The sequence below is a fragment of the Trichomonas vaginalis genome, chromosome III (assembly GCF_026262505.1).
Source record: "Trichomonas vaginalis G3 chromosome III, whole genome shotgun sequence".
Classification (NCBI taxonomy): domain Eukaryota; phylum Parabasalia; order Trichomonadida; family Trichomonadidae; genus Trichomonas; species Trichomonas vaginalis.
Window position 1 is genome coordinate 7,335,136 of NC_067205.1, and position 19,744 is coordinate 7,354,879.

The 19,744-nt window shown below is 33.4% G+C and overlaps 12 protein-coding genes across 12 annotated transcripts, besides 1 other annotated feature; 9 read left to right on the forward strand and 3 right to left on the reverse strand.

Moving 5' to 3' along the window:
* Positions 1–71: 71 nt before the first annotated feature.
* On the reverse strand, positions 72–1,570 carry TVAGG3_0657900 (multidrug resistance protein YPNP-related family; the record flags this gene model as incomplete). The annotated part of the gene is made up of 1 exon (XM_001309123.1): positions 107–1,558. One exon carries the CDS (start codon positions 1,556–1,558, stop codon positions 107–109), a length of 1,452 nt encoding a protein of 483 aa, XP_001309124.1.
* Positions 1,571–2,716: 1,146 nt separating this feature from the next.
* TVAGG3_0657910 (ganglioside GM2 binding) lies at positions 2,717–4,404 on the forward strand (the record flags this gene model as incomplete). The annotated part of the gene is made up of 1 exon (XM_001309122.2): positions 2,732–4,336. The coding sequence occupies one exon, from the start codon at positions 2,732–2,734 to the stop codon at positions 4,334–4,336; it is 1,605 nt and encodes a 534-aa protein (XP_001309123.1).
* On the reverse strand, positions 4,405–4,915 carry TVAGG3_0657920 (acetyltransferase (GNAT) domain-containing protein; the record flags this gene model as incomplete). Its single annotated transcript, XM_001309121.2, has 1 exon — positions 4,438–4,689. The coding sequence occupies one exon, from the start codon at positions 4,687–4,689 to the stop codon at positions 4,438–4,440; it is 252 nt and encodes an 83-aa protein (XP_001309122.1).
* Positions 4,916–5,659: 744 nt separating this feature from the next.
* On the forward strand, positions 5,660–7,058 carry TVAGG3_0657930 (protein kinase protein; the record flags this gene model as incomplete). Its single annotated transcript, XM_001309120.1, has 1 exon — positions 5,660–6,901. One exon carries the CDS (start codon positions 5,660–5,662, stop codon positions 6,899–6,901), a length of 1,242 nt encoding a protein of 413 aa, XP_001309121.1.
* A 3,191-nt stretch (positions 7,059–10,249) lies between these two features.
* TVAGG3_0657940 (protein serine/threonine kinase protein) lies at positions 10,250–10,765 on the forward strand (the record flags this gene model as incomplete). Its single annotated transcript, XM_001309119.1, has 1 exon — positions 10,250–10,765. One exon carries the CDS (start codon positions 10,250–10,252, stop codon positions 10,763–10,765), a length of 516 nt encoding a protein of 171 aa, XP_001309120.1.
* A 114-nt stretch (positions 10,766–10,879) lies between these two features.
* Positions 10,880–11,170, forward strand: TVAGG3_0657950 (protein serine/threonine kinase protein; the record flags this gene model as incomplete). The annotated part of the gene is made up of 1 exon (XM_001309118.1): positions 10,880–11,170. The coding sequence occupies one exon, from the start codon at positions 10,880–10,882 to the stop codon at positions 11,168–11,170; it is 291 nt and encodes a 96-aa protein (XP_001309119.1).
* An 812-nt stretch (positions 11,171–11,982) lies between these two features.
* Positions 11,983–12,019: a mobile genetic element.
* A 729-nt stretch (positions 12,020–12,748) lies between these two features.
* On the forward strand, positions 12,749–13,669 carry TVAGG3_0657970 (intracellular sterol transport; the record flags this gene model as incomplete). The annotated part of the gene is made up of 1 exon (XM_001309117.1): positions 12,749–13,669. One exon carries the CDS (start codon positions 12,749–12,751, stop codon positions 13,667–13,669), a length of 921 nt encoding a protein of 306 aa, XP_001309118.1.
* Positions 13,670–14,282: 613 nt separating this feature from the next.
* On the forward strand, positions 14,283–14,579 carry TVAGG3_0657980 (endoplasmic reticulum-plasma membrane tethering; the record flags this gene model as incomplete). The annotated part of the gene is made up of 1 exon (XM_001309116.1): positions 14,283–14,579. The coding sequence occupies one exon, from the start codon at positions 14,283–14,285 to the stop codon at positions 14,577–14,579; it is 297 nt and encodes a 98-aa protein (XP_001309117.1).
* A 105-nt stretch (positions 14,580–14,684) lies between these two features.
* Positions 14,685–15,135, forward strand: TVAGG3_0657990 (uncharacterized protein; the record flags this gene model as incomplete). The annotated part of the gene is made up of 1 exon (XM_001309115.1): positions 14,685–15,071. One exon carries the CDS (start codon positions 14,685–14,687, stop codon positions 15,069–15,071), a length of 387 nt encoding a protein of 128 aa, XP_001309116.1.
* A 985-nt stretch (positions 15,136–16,120) lies between these two features.
* Positions 16,121–17,615, forward strand: TVAGG3_0658000 (multidrug resistance protein YPNP-related family; the record flags this gene model as incomplete). Its single annotated transcript, XM_001309114.1, has 1 exon — positions 16,145–17,611. One exon carries the CDS (start codon positions 16,145–16,147, stop codon positions 17,609–17,611), a length of 1,467 nt encoding a protein of 488 aa, XP_001309115.1.
* A 716-nt stretch (positions 17,616–18,331) lies between these two features.
* On the reverse strand, positions 18,332–18,628 carry TVAGG3_0658010 (uncharacterized protein; the record flags this gene model as incomplete). Its single annotated transcript, XM_001309113.1, has 1 exon — positions 18,332–18,628. One exon carries the CDS (start codon positions 18,626–18,628, stop codon positions 18,332–18,334), a length of 297 nt encoding a protein of 98 aa, XP_001309114.1.
* Positions 18,629–18,851: 223 nt separating this feature from the next.
* TVAGG3_0658020 (multi antimicrobial extrusion (MatE) family) lies at positions 18,852–19,319 on the forward strand (the record flags this gene model as incomplete). The annotated part of the gene is made up of 1 exon (XM_001309112.1): positions 18,852–19,319. One exon carries the CDS (start codon positions 18,852–18,854, stop codon positions 19,317–19,319), a length of 468 nt encoding a protein of 155 aa, XP_001309113.1.
* Between the last annotated feature and the right edge of the window lie 425 nt (positions 19,320–19,744).

Sequence of the window (19,744 nt, forward strand, 5' to 3'; positions counted from 1 at the left end):
ATTATACTATATGTGTATATTGTTTTTTATGTTTAAAATATCTTTTAAAAAAAAATGAAAGAAAAAAAAACCTTTATTCTATAAAAACAATATGAAGTCAAAAAAATTAAACTTCCGTATAAGTTACTCCTTGGCCTGTTCCTGTCATTGGCTTGTCATCCAGCTTTGATACAGCCTTTGCCTCTCTAATCTTCTGAACAATAAGAGGTACTGCAATTGCTCCACCGAAGAAAAGGCCAAATACATCAGCCGCCGGGTAGCAGAGCTGTAGCTTGATTCCGTCGTGGAACAGTGCGTAGAACATGTAAGAGAATCCCAATATCGAAACGAACTGGCAGAAGAAGCTGATGATTATTGCCCTTCCGCCGCATTGTAGACTCTGCATGATAGACTGCGCGTTGAACCTTGAGAAAGAGAAGAAGGCGACAGAGTTTCTTGCTCTCATCATTGGTTCGGCCCACTTTAGATACTCCTCGCCTGTGGAAAAGATCATTGAGAGGTATCTTGGGAAGATCCACGTGAGGAGAGATGTAAGGCCACCCCACAAGAAGTTGATCCAGAGTGCGTGGAATGCTAATTCAAGCCACCTCTTCGGCTGGTTTGAAGCGTTCGCATAGGAAGCGGCTGGGATACTGCCTGTGTTGACGCCAATCATAAGAGATTGAGTAAGAACAATGAAACGGACTGTTGCGTTGTATCCGGATAAAGCAGCTGGAAATTCTTCACCAGTGCACAAGCCGAGGAGCTTACGGACAATGATAGCTGGGATTGTAAGTGAAAGTTTTGCAACAAGCTGCGAAACACCAACTTTAAGACATGGAATCGTGTGTGGTCCGAATTTTTTGAATAAACCATGAGGGCTGGGCTTGATGCCGAACTTTCCGCAGTAGAAGAGAATAATTAATGTGATACCTGGTATTAACTCAGCGAGAATTGTTGAGAAGGCGGCACCTCTGATTCCAATTTTGAGTCCGAACAAGAACAAAGGATCAAAAAGACCCATGTTCAGGAAGAAACAAATGATGTTGACAATACCAAACAAGTTTGTACGACCTTCTCCTTGAAGAAAGCCTCCTGCAAGGAATAAGAAGATTGATGAACAAGAACAAAGCAAAACAGGTAGAATATAGTCAAAACCAAGGTTAACGAGATCTTCATCTGCACCGTACCAGAACGCAATCGGCTTGACAATTGGTAAAAGGATTGCAGGAACTATTGCGGAAAAGATTATAGCAATTCTGATAAGATCTGAGAATAGCTGATCAATTTCACTCTCCTTTTTCATGCCGTAGAGTTGGCTTGTCTTCGTATTTGCAGCAATATTTAACCAACCACCGAAAGCACGACCGATATTATCGAAAACAGAGTACTCCGAGATAGCTGACATACCTCTGTAACCGAGGGCCAATGATACCCATATTGTATCAACGATTCCATATAAAGCACCAATTAATTCAGAAATAACAGGACCAGTTCCAAGAGCAATGATTGTTGTAAGTGGTGGACGGCCTCCGAGCTTGTAATGCTCATCTGCTGTGAACTCTTTCTTAGCAGGCATGCAAAATAAAAATTAAAAGACGATCAAAAAAACCAAAAGTGACTAAAATCTTAAATTTGACAGAATATTCGCCTCATGATAAAATTTATGAAAAAGAAACATGGCCACTAATTATATTAAGCGAGTTGGTGTTAAAAAGTGACAAATATGAAAATTTTCAATAGAATTGAGGATAACAAAAAAATTCGAGTGCATCCTAGGATATTAGTGAATTTTTTATAAAAATTTTTCAGATGAGGTTTAGAGTTGTCACCATTTTCATCCATAGAATAATTCAATGAGCTCAAACAAAATTTTATATCAAAGTTGAAATTTGGGAAATGATTCTCCATAAGATAAATGTATATAAAATTCAGGTAGACATGGAATTGAAAAAAAAAACAGTGACCTTACTAATATCATAAGTAAGATGCTTGAAAAAAATCAATTTTAATTGATAAGTTTTGACAAGTATATATGATAAATTATATTGAAATTGTTAAAAATACTTAGTATGTCCAGTATAAGTTTAATTTAAATGTTACATGATAATTCATTCTTTATTGCAGAAAAAATATACCAATTCATGTATCTTTAATACCTTCAAATCAATACAATGAAACAATTTATCTATGATGTATGAAATTTGGAAGAATAACCAATAAACTTTGAACTCTTTATGATTATCATCTTGGATCTTCATCAAGAGATAAATGGGTAATTGGCTATGTTATAAGAAATTCTTTGAAAATTGTATTTTATTACTAAAACAGCAATATAAAAGTTATTTCAGCCAGAAAAGAGATATTAAGTATGATTTTGCTGTTTGTTTGAGCAATATAAATATGACAATGATTTGTATTCGAGAGTAAGATTGAACTCAAAGGAAACTTCAAATTGAATGATTCTGATTGGAATGTTTTGTGCGTAGAAAAAAATTATTGAAATAAATTGAAAGCATTCCTATTTTTAAATTTATTATCAATTGGAAGACAATTATTACATATTAGAAAACGAATAAAAAATTCAATAGTTTTACAATTTTTGAAATCCAGAAATATTATTCTGCTACAACTGTACTTCAATAATTCTTGATAGGTGAAGTGAATATCTAACTGCAAGTCTCAAAATCAATAATCTGATACAAAAAAAATTTTTTACAATCCTGGAAAAAAATTTTTTTAGATAAATCAGATGTTTTGCTTCTTATTCTTTGCAAAATTATCTGTCCAAGAAGATGGATGTGATTTATGTCACACAGCCCTTCCACTTCTTCGCCAAGCCATCGAACAAGGCTATTCTGATGATGTTATCAAATCTGGCCTTGCTCAAGCCTGCCCAACAATGCCATCCCAATATATTCCATACTGCAATCAAGCTTTACAAAACATTGATGGAATCCTTGCTGATATCCATGCCGGCAAGGACGACGACTACGTTTGCAAGACATACGGCTTCTGCACAGCTGCTATCAAGGTCAGAAAGGCTAATGTTGACAACGGTATGATCTGTGATGTCTGTGTTTCGCTTATCAAGTACGTTGAGAAGGTCTTACTCGAAACAAAGGTTGAATCCGAAGTTATTGCTCTTTGCGATAAGTACTGCGAATCCTTACCAGCTCCATTCCCAACCCTCTGCAAGTCTATGGTTGAGAAGTACGTTCCAGTCATCATCCAGTATCTCGAACAAGGCATCGAGCACCTTGAGATCTGCAAGAAGATCGGCCTTTGCGAATCCGTCAAGGGTGCCAAGTCCCAGAATGGCCTCATCTGCGACATGTGCGTTGAACTTGTCCATTATGTTGAGGAAGTTCTTGATGACACAAAGATCGAATCCGAAGTTGCCGAACTTGCTGACAAGTTCTGCGAGAAGTTCTCAGCTCCATATTCCACCCTCTGCAAGTCCCTTGTTGACAAGTCCATTGTTGAAATCATGCACTGGCTCGAACAAGGCTTAGAGCACCTTGAAGTCTGCCAGAAGGTCCATCTCTGCTCTGTCCAGAAGTCTGTTGTCCGCACACAGAACGGCATCATCTGCGACACATGCGTTACATTAGTCAAGTACGTTGAGAAGCTTCTTGACGACCAGACAGTCAGATCCGAAATCGAGCATCTTGTTGACCAGTTCTGCGACGATCTCCCATCCCCAGTCTCTGTCTTCTGCAAGTCCATTGTTGACAAGTACATTGACGAGATCATCACATACCTTGAACAAGGATTGGAGCACCTCGAGATCTGCAAGAAGATTGGCCTCTGCGACACAAAACTCTCTGCCCGCGAAGCTAACGGCGCTGTCTGCGACATGTGCACAAAGCTTGTCCGGTACATCGAAGAGCTCATGGAGAGTGAGACAGTCGAGTCAGAGATCGCTGTACTCTGCGAGAAACTCTGCGACGAGCTCCCATCCCCAATCTCTTCACTCTGCAAGGGAATGGTCGACAAGTACGTAAAGATCATCATGCAGTGGCTCGAGCAGGGCTTAGAGCACCTCGAAGTCTGCCAGAAACTTGGTTTCTGCGATGCAAAGTCCCTCAAGCTCGCCCGCAACCCAGTTGACTTCTCAGCAACTAATGGTGTCACTTGCGATATCTGCAAGGACTTCTTCAAGTGGTCTGAGAACGAAATCGAAAAGTACACAGTCCCATACCTCTGGAAGCTCGTCCACGAGAAATGCCCGAAGATCCCTTACCTCGCTACATTCTGCAAGCTCATCAACGAACAGAACATCGAGACATTCCTCAACTTAATCATCTCTCAGCTCCCACCAGAAAAGGCTTGCCACTTCATTAAGCTTTGCTAAAAAAATTAATTAAAAGTGACAAACACACTTTATTGCGATTTTAAAAAAAATCATCAAGTTTCTTATTTTTATTTTTTAATGATTTAGATTAGTAATATATATTAATCATTGTTCAATGGCTCTAAATCACAGATAATTCCTGGTCCAACTTGGAAGAATCCATGTTTCTCGTAGAAGGCCATTCTTTCTTTGGCCTTTTCTGTCGTCATCCTTGGTGTGAGAGCTTCTAAAGCTCCATAATCATTTTCTTTTGCGTATTTCTTTAAATGTTCCATTAAAACTTTGCCAACTCCATGTCCACGATAATTTTCATCAACAATTAAGTCGGCAATATTCAATGTTTTGCAGGACATCTCGAGTGTATATAATCTATTGCACAAAGCGCAGCCTACTGGAGTTCCATTTTTCTCAGCAATAAATACTGGTGTTTCGGCTGGATTTTTAAGAACATGCTTGTAAAAAGAATCGAATTTAGAAAATTTGTATTCTTCCTTTGTTCCTAAACAGATATTTATTAGGCTCCTAAGACATTTTTTGATAAAGTCTCCATCACTAAATACAGCATCGCGAACTTTGATCGAAGAACTCATTAGATCCGATCAAAAAAATGACAATTTTATGGGTAATTTGTTAACATATTCAGGGAAAATTATTATAAAAAGAGAAATATGGTATGATTATATTGGAAATTCTTTTTCTTGAATGCTATTAATTCAATGAAAAATACATTTGAATGAAATAGCCATGATTAGTAGATCATTTAGCTTCAATCAAACAAGCACTGAGTTCTGAGAATTAGTAATATCTGTATTCAAGGATTGAAGTCGAGCAGCTGAAATCAGAGAGACTCAAAGACAATATAAAATCTTAAAACTTTGAATTTTGAAACACCCTATGATAAAGTAACATAGTGTATCACTAGTTTAATAGAATTTTTTTGGGAAATTCAAATTTGACTGAGATAATCGGCTTAACCCTTGAAATAAAATTCGTTTCATATTTGTCATTTATCAACGATTACAATATAAAAAAGAAATTTTGCAAATTACCTCAGACTTTTCAGAGGATTGAGTGGCAACTCAATCCTCTGAAATAGTCTGTGGTAATTTTTAGTCTCTACACTATTTCAATATAAGCTCCATTTTTAAACAGTTTTTAAAAATCGAGCATTGAAAAGTGTGATGAGACTTGAGATTTTTTCAATTGACAAAATTTTCTGAGTTATCAAAAAATTGATTTTCAAAAATTAAGTAAAATATTATACATCGTATTATGTATAGCAATTTTGTAAAATCGTATATTTTCAGCTCAGTCAATTATCTAATGATTCAAATATCTTCTCATCCAGGCATAGTTGTTCCTAAATTAAATAGAATAAATCTCGCCAAGAGAAAATCTGCTATAGTAAACAATCCAAAGCCGCCTATATCATCTAAAAGCTCGGTTAATCCAAGATTTCTCGGTTTAAAGCTTCATAATAATGCAAAATATCAAGCGCTGCCGAATGCCCCATTGACACCAAACACGGTTTTACGTGATTATCAGAATATGTTGACTGTGAAAGAACGTAATGAAATTTTTATTTATCAAGAGATATATTATCTTCGTAGTTATGAACGTCAACAAGATATCGAGCAAAATGACAAAATATATTTCAAATTCACAGAAAACGATCATATCAAATTCCGGTATCAGCAAATTAAGGAGTTAGGGCGTGGCGCATTTGGTGTTGTAATTCTTTGTTATGATCACAAGATTCACAGCTTAGTTGCAGTAAAACTCGTTAAAGATAGACCTTCGATGAGAAATCAAATCACAAATGAAAAGGAAGTTAATGAAGCAATTTCAAGATCATCTGAACCTGAAGCATCTAGATTTGCAAAATATTTCGATTACTTTAAATTCAGAGGTTTTCATGTTTTTGTCTTTGAATATCTGGGAACAAATCTTGCGTATATGCTGAAATACAACAGGATTAATGGTCTTAAAGTTAATTTAATTAAAATTATCGGCAAACAAGTAGCAGAAGCTTTGAAATTTTATCATTCTATAAATTATATTCATTGTGATATCAAACCAGACAATATTTTATGGACAGATGAGCAGCATGAATCCATTAAACTGATTGATTTAGGATGTACATGCAAAGAAAATCAAATATTGCATTCTTGTATTCAAAGCCGGTATTATCGAGCTCCTGAAGTAATTTTGGGATGCAATTATTATAATAAAATTGATGTTTGGAGCTATGGATGCCTTCTTTCAGAACTTTATACTGGAAGTGCAATATTTCAAGGAGAGAATGAGCAAGAGCAAATCGGAATTTATTTTTCTGCAATTGGAAGACCTCATATAAAAGATTTGAATGATGCAACACGAATTGACGAATTTTTCAATTCAAATCTTTATCCAAAAACGAAATCAGATGGTTACAGTCTTGAAGAAATATTATCATGTGATAACTCGAATCTTTTAGACCTTATTAAGCAATGTCTTCAATGGAACCCAGCAAAAGGGCCTTCAATGATTGAAATTTTGAACCATCCGTTCTTTAAAACCAAATAATTGGAAGAATATTCATATGCATGCTATGTAATGATAATTCGCTCAAGTATTCTTTGTATTATTCAATTTATCGTTATTCATTTTTGCATTTATTTTGTTATGTTTGTAAATACCTCGGTTGAGTGTGTTCGAATTTTATAATATGAATGTTTTTGATTATTAAATGTAATAAATTGAATGATTGGCCTAAATGCAGAAGGGATTCCACTCTCAATTTTGAGTTTTAGCTCAAAATAAATGGAAATTTAGATTTGTCATATATTGAAGTTTCTAAATCCTCTTTTTATTTAAGCCAAATTTTCGAAAATTTTGTCAGAAAATTTTCTGACACTCTCACTTTTTGGAGATCTACGTATGACATTAAATAACTTTTTTATAAAAAACGCTAAGGATGTCAATTTGGAAGAAAAGTGAGAAAATTCCTAAAATGCTAAAAATGAATTTTCCAAACGTATTTTTTTATCTCATTTTTTTGATTTTGAAAAAAATTTGGAGAGAAGAACTCTTCGTTTTTGAATTTTATCACGATGGTTTTAAAGTATATTAGACACATGTATTGGTATTACTATTTTTGTATATTTTGAGAGAAAATCCCTAAAAAGTGAGAAAATTTAAGACGGTTTGAGAAAATATATAAACTATTGAAAATTTGAATTAAACTTCTAATTTGGAAAAAAGAAATTTGGAAAGAAGAAAATTCAAAAATCGAGATTTAGACTCAGTATCAAATGGAGAACAAAATGTTTCTTCATATGAAGGAAAAAAATTTTCTTGTGAAGAAATAGAGTTTTTAAAATTTTATTGTATGTAATGAAATAAACAAATATTAAAATTATTTTTTGATAACAAGAAAATTCCCAATAGAAAATATTTGAGAGAAAGAAAAAAAGAAAATTGAAAAATATTACTCTCCTTTATATTTCATGAGATTTTAAATTTATTCTCATAAAATTGACAATTTTATACGTTTAGATGAAAATAAGTGATTTTGGTTGAAATAGAAATTATTATTTTGCTTACAGCTATCAAATAGATTTTTGCTATTTTGATTAAAATTTGTTAATCAAATTAATAAATTTTTTCTAAATATCTTAAATATCTGGATCACTCACATATACAATGAATTGAACGATAAAAATAATACAAACTCAACTAAGTTTCCTGTCTTTCAACTAAAAAAAATTATGCAAATTAAATTAAATTGTTTATTCAAATATAAAACAAAGATGAAGTAATTACAGTTATCATAAACTTTATGAATAACTCTGTAATTGGTTCAGATTTTCGTAAAAATATTTTTATTAATATCGATAAGAATACGTTTACCTACTATCACAACATATCGATAAACAAGAGTAGAGTGATTTTTATCATCGAAACTTTTTAAAAGCTGTAAGCTGGAAGTAAAAATCTTGTTTTTTCTGAGTTAGTTGTAGAACTATTGATGCACGAGTTATCATTGTGATGTAGAAGGATGTCAATGTACTGACTGAAGGATATGAAGTGAATTGAATTTCATTGCATTTCAATTTGATCAAAATTTGTTGAAATGATATGAATGTGTCAACATCTGTATCACTCTCTTTCACTCCTTCCCTATTCTTTCGAGAACGAAGCTAGCTCAGCTTTCGCTGAGCGAATTGACACTTTTGATGCCCTAAACGTACATGCTCTCAAATTTATCGAAAAAAATTATACCACCTAAACTAGTATATTCTTATTTTAAATATGATATTATCCTTAGAATCCACACTAGAATATATTTAAATCAACTTTTAAAAAAGTTCGAATCCTGCGCGTCTCACTTTTTAAATTTTCGAAAAGGACAATTATATTCTCCTAAAATGAAAACAATTTTCCGAATTGACATCCTTAAAAACGCAAAAATAATTCTGATCGAGCACGGTGGCAGACTCTGAAATATTTGTATTCCAATTCAAATTAATTTCGCGGAAAATTTGCAATTTTTAAAAAGAGTTTCAATTTTTCATTTTCTAAACATATTACGGAGATTCTAAATCGGCTAAAAGTAGTTATTTTTAATATTCATTGATATATATTTATATAAATTTCTAAAATTCACTTTTATTATATGAAATATTATTTTATCTGGAATGTATACTTACTAGTTTGTTAACGCCATAAATATACATAATACAAATATTTACTTTATTAAATCAACAATAATGCCGATTTTGGTTATAAATGAAAATGTATATCCTCATCAGAGAGATAATATCATATATGTAGTCAACAATCAATATTATCTTATCAATTATATTGAGATATGAGCTGGTATATGCACCATATTTCAATGCTATCTAACTCAATATCTTAATTTATTTGAAACATTGAAGCTTTTATCTACATTTGCTATCTTAAAAATTTAAAAACAGATTTCATATTTTTTACCGATTGTAACAACTAATATTTTATATCTTTATGTAGAACTATCGTTAAAGACAAATTAGTGATATATTTGATTATAATAGTGTTAAAAATACATGTGAATAATCTTTTATACGAAAAATCATATTTATATTAAAAGATTATCAATCGATTTCTCCAAATATTAAGCATTATTGTGAAAGATAGATCAAACACATTGTGATACTGATAGTAGAGAATGTTTTATACTCTAAACACTAATAATATTATAATATCATCGAAATTAGAATATGATATCCATACAACTTTGCTTAATTCTCGATCCAATCACGGTTTCAGTTAGTCATACTAGTATTCATTATACCCTGCTTGCCCCATTGATTGTCACCAAAAATCCAGCGTGGAACCACTTCTCTAAATGCCCGTAATTTCCAACGTTGGATGAAAACTTTTTATCATTATAAATTGGATTGATAATGACTGCAATCCCAAAAAAGATTGTAAAATTGGTCGGTAAATGACTGTATTGATCCTATCTCTCTCAAAAGACATTTTACTTCGGTAGGAAATTTATATAAAATTATGATGGGAAATGTTCCAGCAGATTTTATTTCGAAAATAAATAATTATCAGAATTGATGCTTCCCCATTCAATTCTATAAAAATAAACCGCTACTGAAAGTCTCAAAAGTCCCAGAATGTTTACAGTAGAATAAAGCTGGTACGCAAATTATTCAAATATTTAAAATCATCCAATAGTTTATTTATAATTATATTTCTCAAATAGTTATTTATTCAATTTCCTTTGATTTTAAATTTTATCTCATATATAAATTTAGTTAAACTAGGATAAATTAGCATATCCAAAACATACGATCAAAATTGAATACCATTCAATTCATATAATTGATAAAAAGGATACTTTTTTGAGATTCATTTTTGCAAAAAAATAACCAAACAATGAAATGTTCTGATCTTAAGTTCCTGGAAAGCCACAGTATCTATTTTAGTAGCATAATAGAAGAGTCCAAATACTCTGCAACTTATGTTGTTTATTCCCAAAAGGCACAAACAAATCTCATATTAAAGAAAATCAAAAACATATACTTTAATGAACAAGATTATGATTATATCGAAGAGATTAAAGAGGATCAGCCAATCCAGCTCTATTCATACTTCAAGCAGAAAAACAATGTCTACATGCTAAATGAATTCATTCCTAAGGAAATTTTCAGAAGAAGGAGAAATTCTTGTTCATTAAGCAATGAACAGTTAAGAAAAATATGCTTTGATGCAGCAAATGCAATCAAAAATTGTCACGAAAAGTTTATTGCATATTCTGATGTAAGAAGCAATTTATCATTGATTGATAGCATCGAAACAGGAAATTCTGATTTTGTAAGGACATCAATGCTCTTTATGGCTCCTGAACAGTTTGGAAAGAAAGAATATGACCCGTTGAAAGCAGATATTTAGAGTTTAGGTGTTTCTCTATTCCAAGCTGCAACAGGGACATTCCCTTTCTTTGCAAGGAGTGTTGTCCAATTTCAAAAACTAATAAATGCAGGAATTTTCCCTATCAACTCTGTCATGGATGAAGATTTAAGAGATATCATATCTAACTGCCTTGAAGTTAATCCAGAACTTAGGCCTGATATTGAAATCATTTTACAAATGAGATATTTTTCAGCTTTAGATTCTTCTAAACCTCAATGTTCAACTTTCAAATTAAGCATTCCGAGATCAGAAAGAACCGAATATAGAAGTGCCATCTTATCAGTTCCAATCATCAAAGAAATTTCATCTGGTTCGCCTGTTCGAATGTCTCGAATTCCATTTGCAAGACGCCTTGGAAGGTGTTCTTCTGAGAAAAAGTTATAAATTTTGTTTTTGTTTTGTTTCTAAAAAAATATTCATGTAAATTTAAAGGTAGTCTCACGAAAATACGTTATTTTCCCGATGCCTTGGAAGCAGCTTTACAGGTTACCCGTAAGGTAACCAGTAGAAGTTTCTGAGCAAGGATGAAGAAGATTAAAGAGCCTTTTTATTGCAAACGCTATATTTGTAAGTGTCTTTGTAGAACTTCTCATAAATTCAAAGATTTCCAAAAACGAATTTTTCGATTTTGATATAATAAATGATATTTAAACAAATTATAGATGTGTTTGCAATTAAAAAAATCCGAGTTAACTACAATATCTTCAATTTTTGTCGTTCACTTTTTCATGTCATACTGATAGCAAGAATACTCACCCAATTTAGTTACACTTCATGATAGTTTGAAGTAAAAAAAGGCCACAGTTTTTTTTATTTGATATCGTTATCTAAATTTTGTACAGAAATGAAATAAATTATAATATGAAACGTGTGTTATTATGCTTGTTGGGAAACAATCCAATACTTATGTCTGAATGAAATGATTATTTCTACGAGATTTTTCATATTCAGCTAATAATGCTATCAAAATCAAATAACAATAAAAAGTTATTTTGTACATAATGTAACTTAATCTTTAATACTATATAGAACTTCGAAATACGACTAAACGGTGCGAGTTACGTGATTAAATACCTTTTTTTCGATCGAAACTTGAAAGTGAGGATAACTCAATGGGTAGGGGTATGGGTTCGACTTTTTCTATTGGGCAACTATTTTTTTCTTTTCATTGTTTCAGCATTTTTTATGCGATTATGTAATAAACAGAAATTCATCAAAAGTGACAGCTCTCAATTTTTTGACATTTGTAAATTCTAAATTGAATGAGAAAAATGAAATAATACTAAGCATAATACAATATTCTAGATTTAATTATAATTAGGAAAAAGTTAGTTTTGAGAGTACTTTTCATAGGCATATAGAATGAAATCTTCTGAAAAATAATATCACATAAACTCATATTATTTTCTAATATATAACTATTTTATATAAAAATCAAATTCAATGATCTTAAAAGCGAAGGATAAACCTCAAAATTTACGAATATAATGAGTGGGAATATAATGCTTATCTATCATAAAACCATATGAAATATAAAATAAACAATCAAGTAATTTAATGGATACTCGGTGAATTATTCGAAATGTGATGAAAAGTTGTAATTTATAAACATCAATTGTTAGAATGTAAATGAGTTCAAATTGATATAAAAATAAGTAGACGAAACCGCTAAAATGTGTGTAACCTCTTGATAATTTATCGTCAAAATTTTGTCACTTTTATTGCAATAGATTGAAGGGTTGCAACGTTGTTTTATATTAACTTTTGTCAAATTTCCACGAATTGTTTAGAAGCGGCGCTCAATTGATATTTGCTGAAACAAATGAGGTGAAATGATTTTACTTCAGAAAACAAAATTCGAAATTTTCTTTTAATAATACTAAAAACCTTATTCCAAGTTGTTTTTCCGATTGAGAAATTTATTGAATTTATAAAAAAATTACTCAAACTCATTTTTTCGAAATGCAGCTTCACCTTAGAGTCATTGAGGCAAGAGACATGCCAAAGGAAGATACATTTGGCAAATGCGATCCATTTGTTCAGATCAGTGTTGGCTCTCTCCCAGTTAAGAAGACCAAAGTTATCAAAAACACTTACAACCCTAAATGGGAAGAAGAATTCCATTTTGATCTTCCAAATCCAGGTACACCAATCTTCCTCAAGTTCATTGACTATGATGAAGTCGGTTCAAATGATCCTTTCGGATCTGTCCAACTCAACACAAATAGTATAATGGTTGGCCAAGTTGTAGATAACTGGTATCCACTTACACCTGTAAAGTCCGGTAAGAGGGTAGGCGAAGTTCACTTGAAACTTCAAGTAGCTCCAACAGGTCATCCTGCCTTCCATCCATTCCAGGCTATGCCACCACCACAAGGTGTTGCATACCCACCACAAGGAATGCCACCACCAGGTCAATATCCACAGCAAATGCCTCCACCAGGCCAATATCCTCCTCAAGGACAATACCCACCACAAGGACAGTATCCACCAGGTCAATATCCTCCTCAAGGACAATACCCACCACAAGGACAGTATCCACCAGGTCAATATCCTCCTCAAGGTCAGTACCCACCACAAGGACAGTATCCACCAGGTCAATATCCTCCTCAAGGTCAGTACCCACCACAAGGACAGTATCCACCAGGTCAATATCCTCCACAAGGACAGTATCCTCCACAAGGACAGTATCCACCAGGTCAGTATCCACCACAGCCTCAGCCAGGCCAATATCCACCAGGTCAGTATCCACCGCAAGGAATGAGCTATCACGATCAGAAGAAAGCTCAAAAGAAAGCTGAAAAAGAGCACAAGAAGGACCAAAAGAAGGCAGAGAAAGCGGCCAAGAAGTTAGTTAAGAATGTTTTAGGAATTAAGCTTTAAACAATTAGCGTCTATTATTAGAATATCCATGTTAATAAGTTTGAGATATTTAGTATCAATTTTTTACTTTATAAGCTAAATTTAGCTAAATTTAAAAAAATCGAAATTTTTGCAGATTGTTAAATCGAGCTACGAATGATAATCATGATTTAAATTGCTTACGCTAAATTAACATCTGAAATGCCGGAATAATAAGGTCAGATTATGAAAGGAAAAAACTGTAACGTAGGAAATGAAACGACATGAAACTAATATGCTTGTCTAGTATGTTATTGTGGCATTATGGAGAATTTAGGGTTCGAGATCTCTATTGTATATTGATGATCCAATTCTATCGAAAATAATAGTCAATTATTGGGAATATGCATCTTTTCAACTAATAAAAGTTCTCAATTGTGGTAAATAATGAAAATGAGATCAACAACGATTTTTTATTATGGTTTTGGTATCGTTAAAATTTCTGACACTCACGGTGAAGTGAGATAAAAGCAATAAAAAAATTCAAATAAAAAAATGAGGGAATTTTATGATAAAAATAATAGCTATACGGTTATTTTGTTATTATTAATTTGTTTGTTGAATTTAAGATATAAAAAAAACTCATTTTTTCGAAATGCAGCTTCACCTTAGAGTCATTGAGGCAAGAGACATGCCAAAGGAAGATACATTTGGCAAATGCGATCCATTTGTTCAGATCAGTGTTGGCTCTCTCCCAGTTAAGAAGACCAAAGTTATCAAAAACACTTACAACCCTAAATGGGAAGAAGAATTCCATTTTGATCTTCCAAATCCAGGTACACCAATCTTCCTCAAGTTCATTGACTATGATGAAGTTGGTGCCAACGACCCATTCGGCAGTGTTCAAATTAATTCAAACAGCTTAGTCATCGGCCAAATTGTTGAAAATTAGTATCCTCTTACACCAGTCAAATCCGGCAAGCACGTTGGCGAAGTCCACTTAAAGCTTCAAGTAGCTCCAACAGGATATCCTGCCTTCCAGCCATTGCAGACAACAATGTCGCCACCACAAGGTGTTGCATACCCACCACAAGGAATGCCACCACAAGGACAGTATCCACAACAATATCCACAACAAATGCCATATCCAGGCCAACTTCCTCCACAAGGACAATATCCTCCAGGCCAATATCCACCACAGCAGCCTGTTCCAGGTCAATACCCACCTCAGGGACAATATCCTCCACAAGGTCAGTATCCACCAGGCCAATATCCACCACAGGGACAGTATCCACCAGGTCAGTATCCTGCTCAGGGTTTGACACACAAGGATCAAAAGAAGTTAGAAAAGGAACAAAAGAAGGCTGAAAAGGAGTTCAAGAAAGAACAGAAGAAGGCCGAAAAAGAAGCTGAGAAGGCTTACAAGAAGGCTCATAAGCATTAGAAATACAAAAAATATAATTTTAACAAAATAATTACTAAAAGGATTTTAACATGAACTTTTTAAGCTATTAAGTCCATTTATCTAAATTTGATACTTTTTTCAAAAAAAAAAATCAAATTTCTAATGAATAGCATAAAAGAAAAATATATGACCAGTGATTTAAATGTAAAAATAGATAAGCCATAAAAAATAAGAATATTATAATTTTGAAAAAAACGAAAAGTTCTTGTGGAAACTCGCATTATAACCAAATGTGTTCTTGCATATATACGTCAAGGTATTTATTTGTAACAAAAATATTCAAAAAATTTTTTTCATCAATAAATAGTGGGGTTTCTGGGCTTTATAAAGTATGAATTATTCGTTAATAAATTTTCTAAATCAAATGAATTTATTAACCATAAGTACAACAACTTAAAGAGAGAATGAATCTGAATTATCTCAATTTTTCAATCTTTTCTGAAGTTCTCAAACTTAAATAATGCAGAATTGTAAAAATATTATATATATACTCTATTTGGATTAATTGTTGTTTTCTGAATGATTCAAAAATTGAAGTTATATTGAAAATCGTTGTAAATTTGTCAAATGCCATAATTTGAAGTATCGATATATTATTTCTGGTATTTTTCTTCATACTAAATAAAATGTATTTAAAAAAAATCATCATTCAAAGCCACTCTACGATAAAGAATATGAATTGAATGGAAATATCTGATTTATGAATCAACCACCACAAATAATTAAAATAAGGAATGGAAATAAAAAAGTTTTTTTTTCTATAAATGAATTGCGATTAAAGAAGAATAGGTTTAGTGAGTATATGCTTTTGCTGTTATTAATAATAAATTAAAATGTTGTTTAGGTTAAAAATGCTCATTTGAATGGGAAAAATAACATATTGTCAAAAAAGGAAAATTGACAGTCAGGCGTCAAATTCTTCTCAAATTTATAATTTATTCAAATTAAAAAATAATTATTATTATAATTTAAAGATCAAACTATTACAGTTGGAGCAACATTAAAAATAAGCAAGAATTTACTTGATTGAAAAGTTTACAAATTCAAAATTCATGATTTCGAAAACCGAGAATAAGTCAGACGAGCATTATAGACTAGGTGGTCGGCCACCATTAACTACAATACTTGTTTTGGCGTTTGGTGCAATTATGTCACAAGTTTCGAGTGCACTTTTCGGAATTGTTGATTCTATGTGGGTATCCAAAGCTCTTGGAACTAAAGCTCTTGCTGCTGTGAGTACATACAGTCCATTTGACTACATTGGAAGAGCATTCGCTTTCTTCCTCACAGTTTCCGGTGCATCCAAGATTTCCGCTTTATTAGGCGAAGGAAAAGGCGAAGAAACATCACAAGTGATATGCGATATACTCAGAGTAGAGCTTATTCTCGCAGTTTTCATCCCATGCTCAATGCTTCCATGGGTCAAAAAAGCGGCAGCATGGTTTGGAGCGTCCAAAGATGTTGTTGACTTGGAATTCCACTTCATATCAGTCACTTTAGGTTTCCAAATAACAACTGGAACATTTTACGCAATTGGAGGCTTTCTCCAGGGAGAAGGAAGATCAATTGCTTTTGGAATAGCAAATGTCATATCATGCTTGCTCAATATGTTGCTGTTAAATCCACTTTTACTTTACTACACCAATTTGTCGGTTGCTGGATCTGCAATTGCGACAATCATGGCGGATGGACTTCCAGCGATTGTTTTGTTCATTATGTACTTTACAGGAAGGTTCTCAGTCAAACCAAAATTCAGCCAGTTCTTCAAAAAGTTCTCGCCACATACTTTTCCAGCTTTGAGAGTCGGATTATCCGCTTTGATCGCGTATTTGTCGATGTCCATTCCAGGTATCATGATACAGAGGTTCATAGGAAGCTCTGCACAAAGCGTGTTCGAGTACAACTGCGTCATCAGCGGAAATACTGTTTCGTACCGAGTCGCCCTAATAATTGTAGCTGTAACAATAGCACTAAACGCTGGATACCTGCCATGCGCGTCATACGCATACGCATCTAAGAACTACAAGAGATGGCTTCGCCTGACAATTCACCAATGTTGGCTTAACTTTGCCTGGGGATCATTATGTGCAACAATAATCGTAACAATCCCTGTACATATAAGTATGATGTTCGTTAAGGACAAAACAGAGCTTTATTACGCTTCAACAATGTTGTTTAACGGTTGCTGCGGATTTTTTATTGGATGGCTCCGAAATAACTCCCAATCTATACTGCAATCAATGCAGAAAGGTCCATTTGCATCAATTCTGTCGTTGTTCACTCAAATGATTTCATTAGTTGCTTGTTCTGTTGGCTTGTCCTTAACTAACAAGCATAATGCGCCGAGAATAGAATTCGCATATCCTTTGTCATTTTTAATTGGAGGAGTAATTTGTATTGTAGCTTTGATTTTCCCGATTGGAAAACTATATAAGGAAGTAAATGGAAAGGGCAGCCAAAGGTACACAGCTATCAGAACACCTTTGGAAATGAGTTTGGATACTGACGCTGCTACATAAAAACTAAAATTATAACGTGTTTTGTTGGATAAATAGTTCTGGATATTGTGCAAATAAATATATTGTATCAAAGTTATTTAAAATGTTTCATTTAAGTAATTCGAAAAAATGAATAACTTAATTTGGAGAATTTTTTAAAGATAAATCCATGCCAAACTGAATTTCGAGCCTAAATTATGAGCTGCAGTCATTATCTGGAAGCGCAATGTGTAAGTATAAATGGAATTTCTCGGTTGAGAAAAAAAATAAGTGTTCAAATTATCAAAGTGTTTTTTTTTCGAAATTACGATCAGATTATGTTTTTGGAACTATCTAAAGCACCTATACATCAATGTAACTATTTCGATTAGCATTAGAGCTTCGTATGAAAGTTTTTTGAAATTTGAAAAACAAAATCACTTTGATATAGATCGAAAGCATTCAATGCATGTAAGCTTATAACAGGAGTTATAAAAGTACTATTAGTAATATGTAATAAAGCTTTTTCATAGAAAGATAATTTCAAACTAAAAATTGAAACATGACAGAATTTTAAACATCTAAAAAGTGTCGGCTCATTCAAAATCGAATGTCAATTCAAAAAATTCGATGGATAAAATTTAATTGATAGTATAATTGTATTGTGATTTTAATTTTAAAAGAAAATTTGATTTCTGTTGATTGAATAGTTTACAATTTCAAAAACATGATTCCAAAAGCACAGCAGTCTGCGGATGAGCACTATAGACTTGGTGGCAGGCCGCCATTATGAACTATCGTAGTCCTATCTTTCGGTCCAATATTGTCGCAAGTGTCTAGTGCTCTTTTCGGTTTCGTAGATTCCATTTGGGTATCAAAGGCAATTGGAACAAAAGGACTAGCAGCTGTCAGTACATACACTCCATTTGATAATATTGGCAGAGCATTCGCGTTTTTCTTAAGTGTTTCCGGTTCGTCAAAAATTTCTGCTTTATTCGGCGCTGGGAAAGGTGAAGAAACATCACAAGTCATCTGTGATTTACTAAGAGTAGAACTCATTTTTGCTGTCTGTATCCCATGTGCGATTCTTCCATGGGTGAAACATGCAGCAATGTGGTTTGGCGCCTCCAAAGAGATTGCAGACCTAGGATTCAACTTTATTGCTGTTACATTAGGTTGCCAGATATCAACCGGAACCTTTTATGCAATTAGAGGCTTCCTACAAGGAGAAGGAAGAACATTACTTTTCGGATTGGCAAATGTTTGTTCGTGTTTACTTAACATGCTTTTATTTGACCCTATCTTACTATACTTCACCAATCTTTCTGTCGCAGGAGCTGCAATCGCTACGATTTTGTCAGATAGCCTCCCTGCAATCACTTTATTTGCTTTATACTTTGCAGGGAAGTTCTCGATCAAAACGAAGTTCAACCAATTCTTCAAAAAGTTTTCCCCGCATACATTTCCAGCGATGAGAGTTAGGTTTTCCGCTTTGATTGCAAATCTTTCAATGTCAATCCCTGGAATTCTGATTCAATGGTTCATAGGGAGATCAGCGCAAAGTGACTTCGAGTATACATGCGTTCTAAGTGGAAATACAGTTACTTTCAGAATTGCGATGATCGTGATCAGTGTAATCATAGCAATAAATGCAGGATACCTGCCATGTGCATCATATGCATACGCAGCGAAGAACTACAAGCGCTGGATTCGTTTGACAATCCACTTGTGTTGGATTAATTGCGCGTGAGGTACTTTCTGCTCATTATTAATAGTCTCAATACCTGTTTACATATCAAGGTTGTTCGTTTCAGATCCAACAGAGCTTTATTACGCCTCAACAATGTTATTTAACGGTTGTTGCGGATTTTTCGTTGCCTGGATCCGAAATAATGCACAAGTTATGCTGCAATCGCTTCAGAAAGGCATGCTTGCCACTGGTTTGTCTTTGGTCACTCAAATGGTGCTTTTGGTTTTATTCTTAACGATTATGTATCTTACAGATAGGCACAGTGCGCCTAGGATCGAGTGGGCTTATCCTTTATCTTTTGTTTTTGGAGGAGCAATTTGTATTTTGGTTTTGTTTTTCCCTGTGAAAAATCTCTATATGCTGATGAAAGAAGCTGACAATGGCAGCAAAAATGATGTTGATGAACATGATAAAATTGAAGTAAT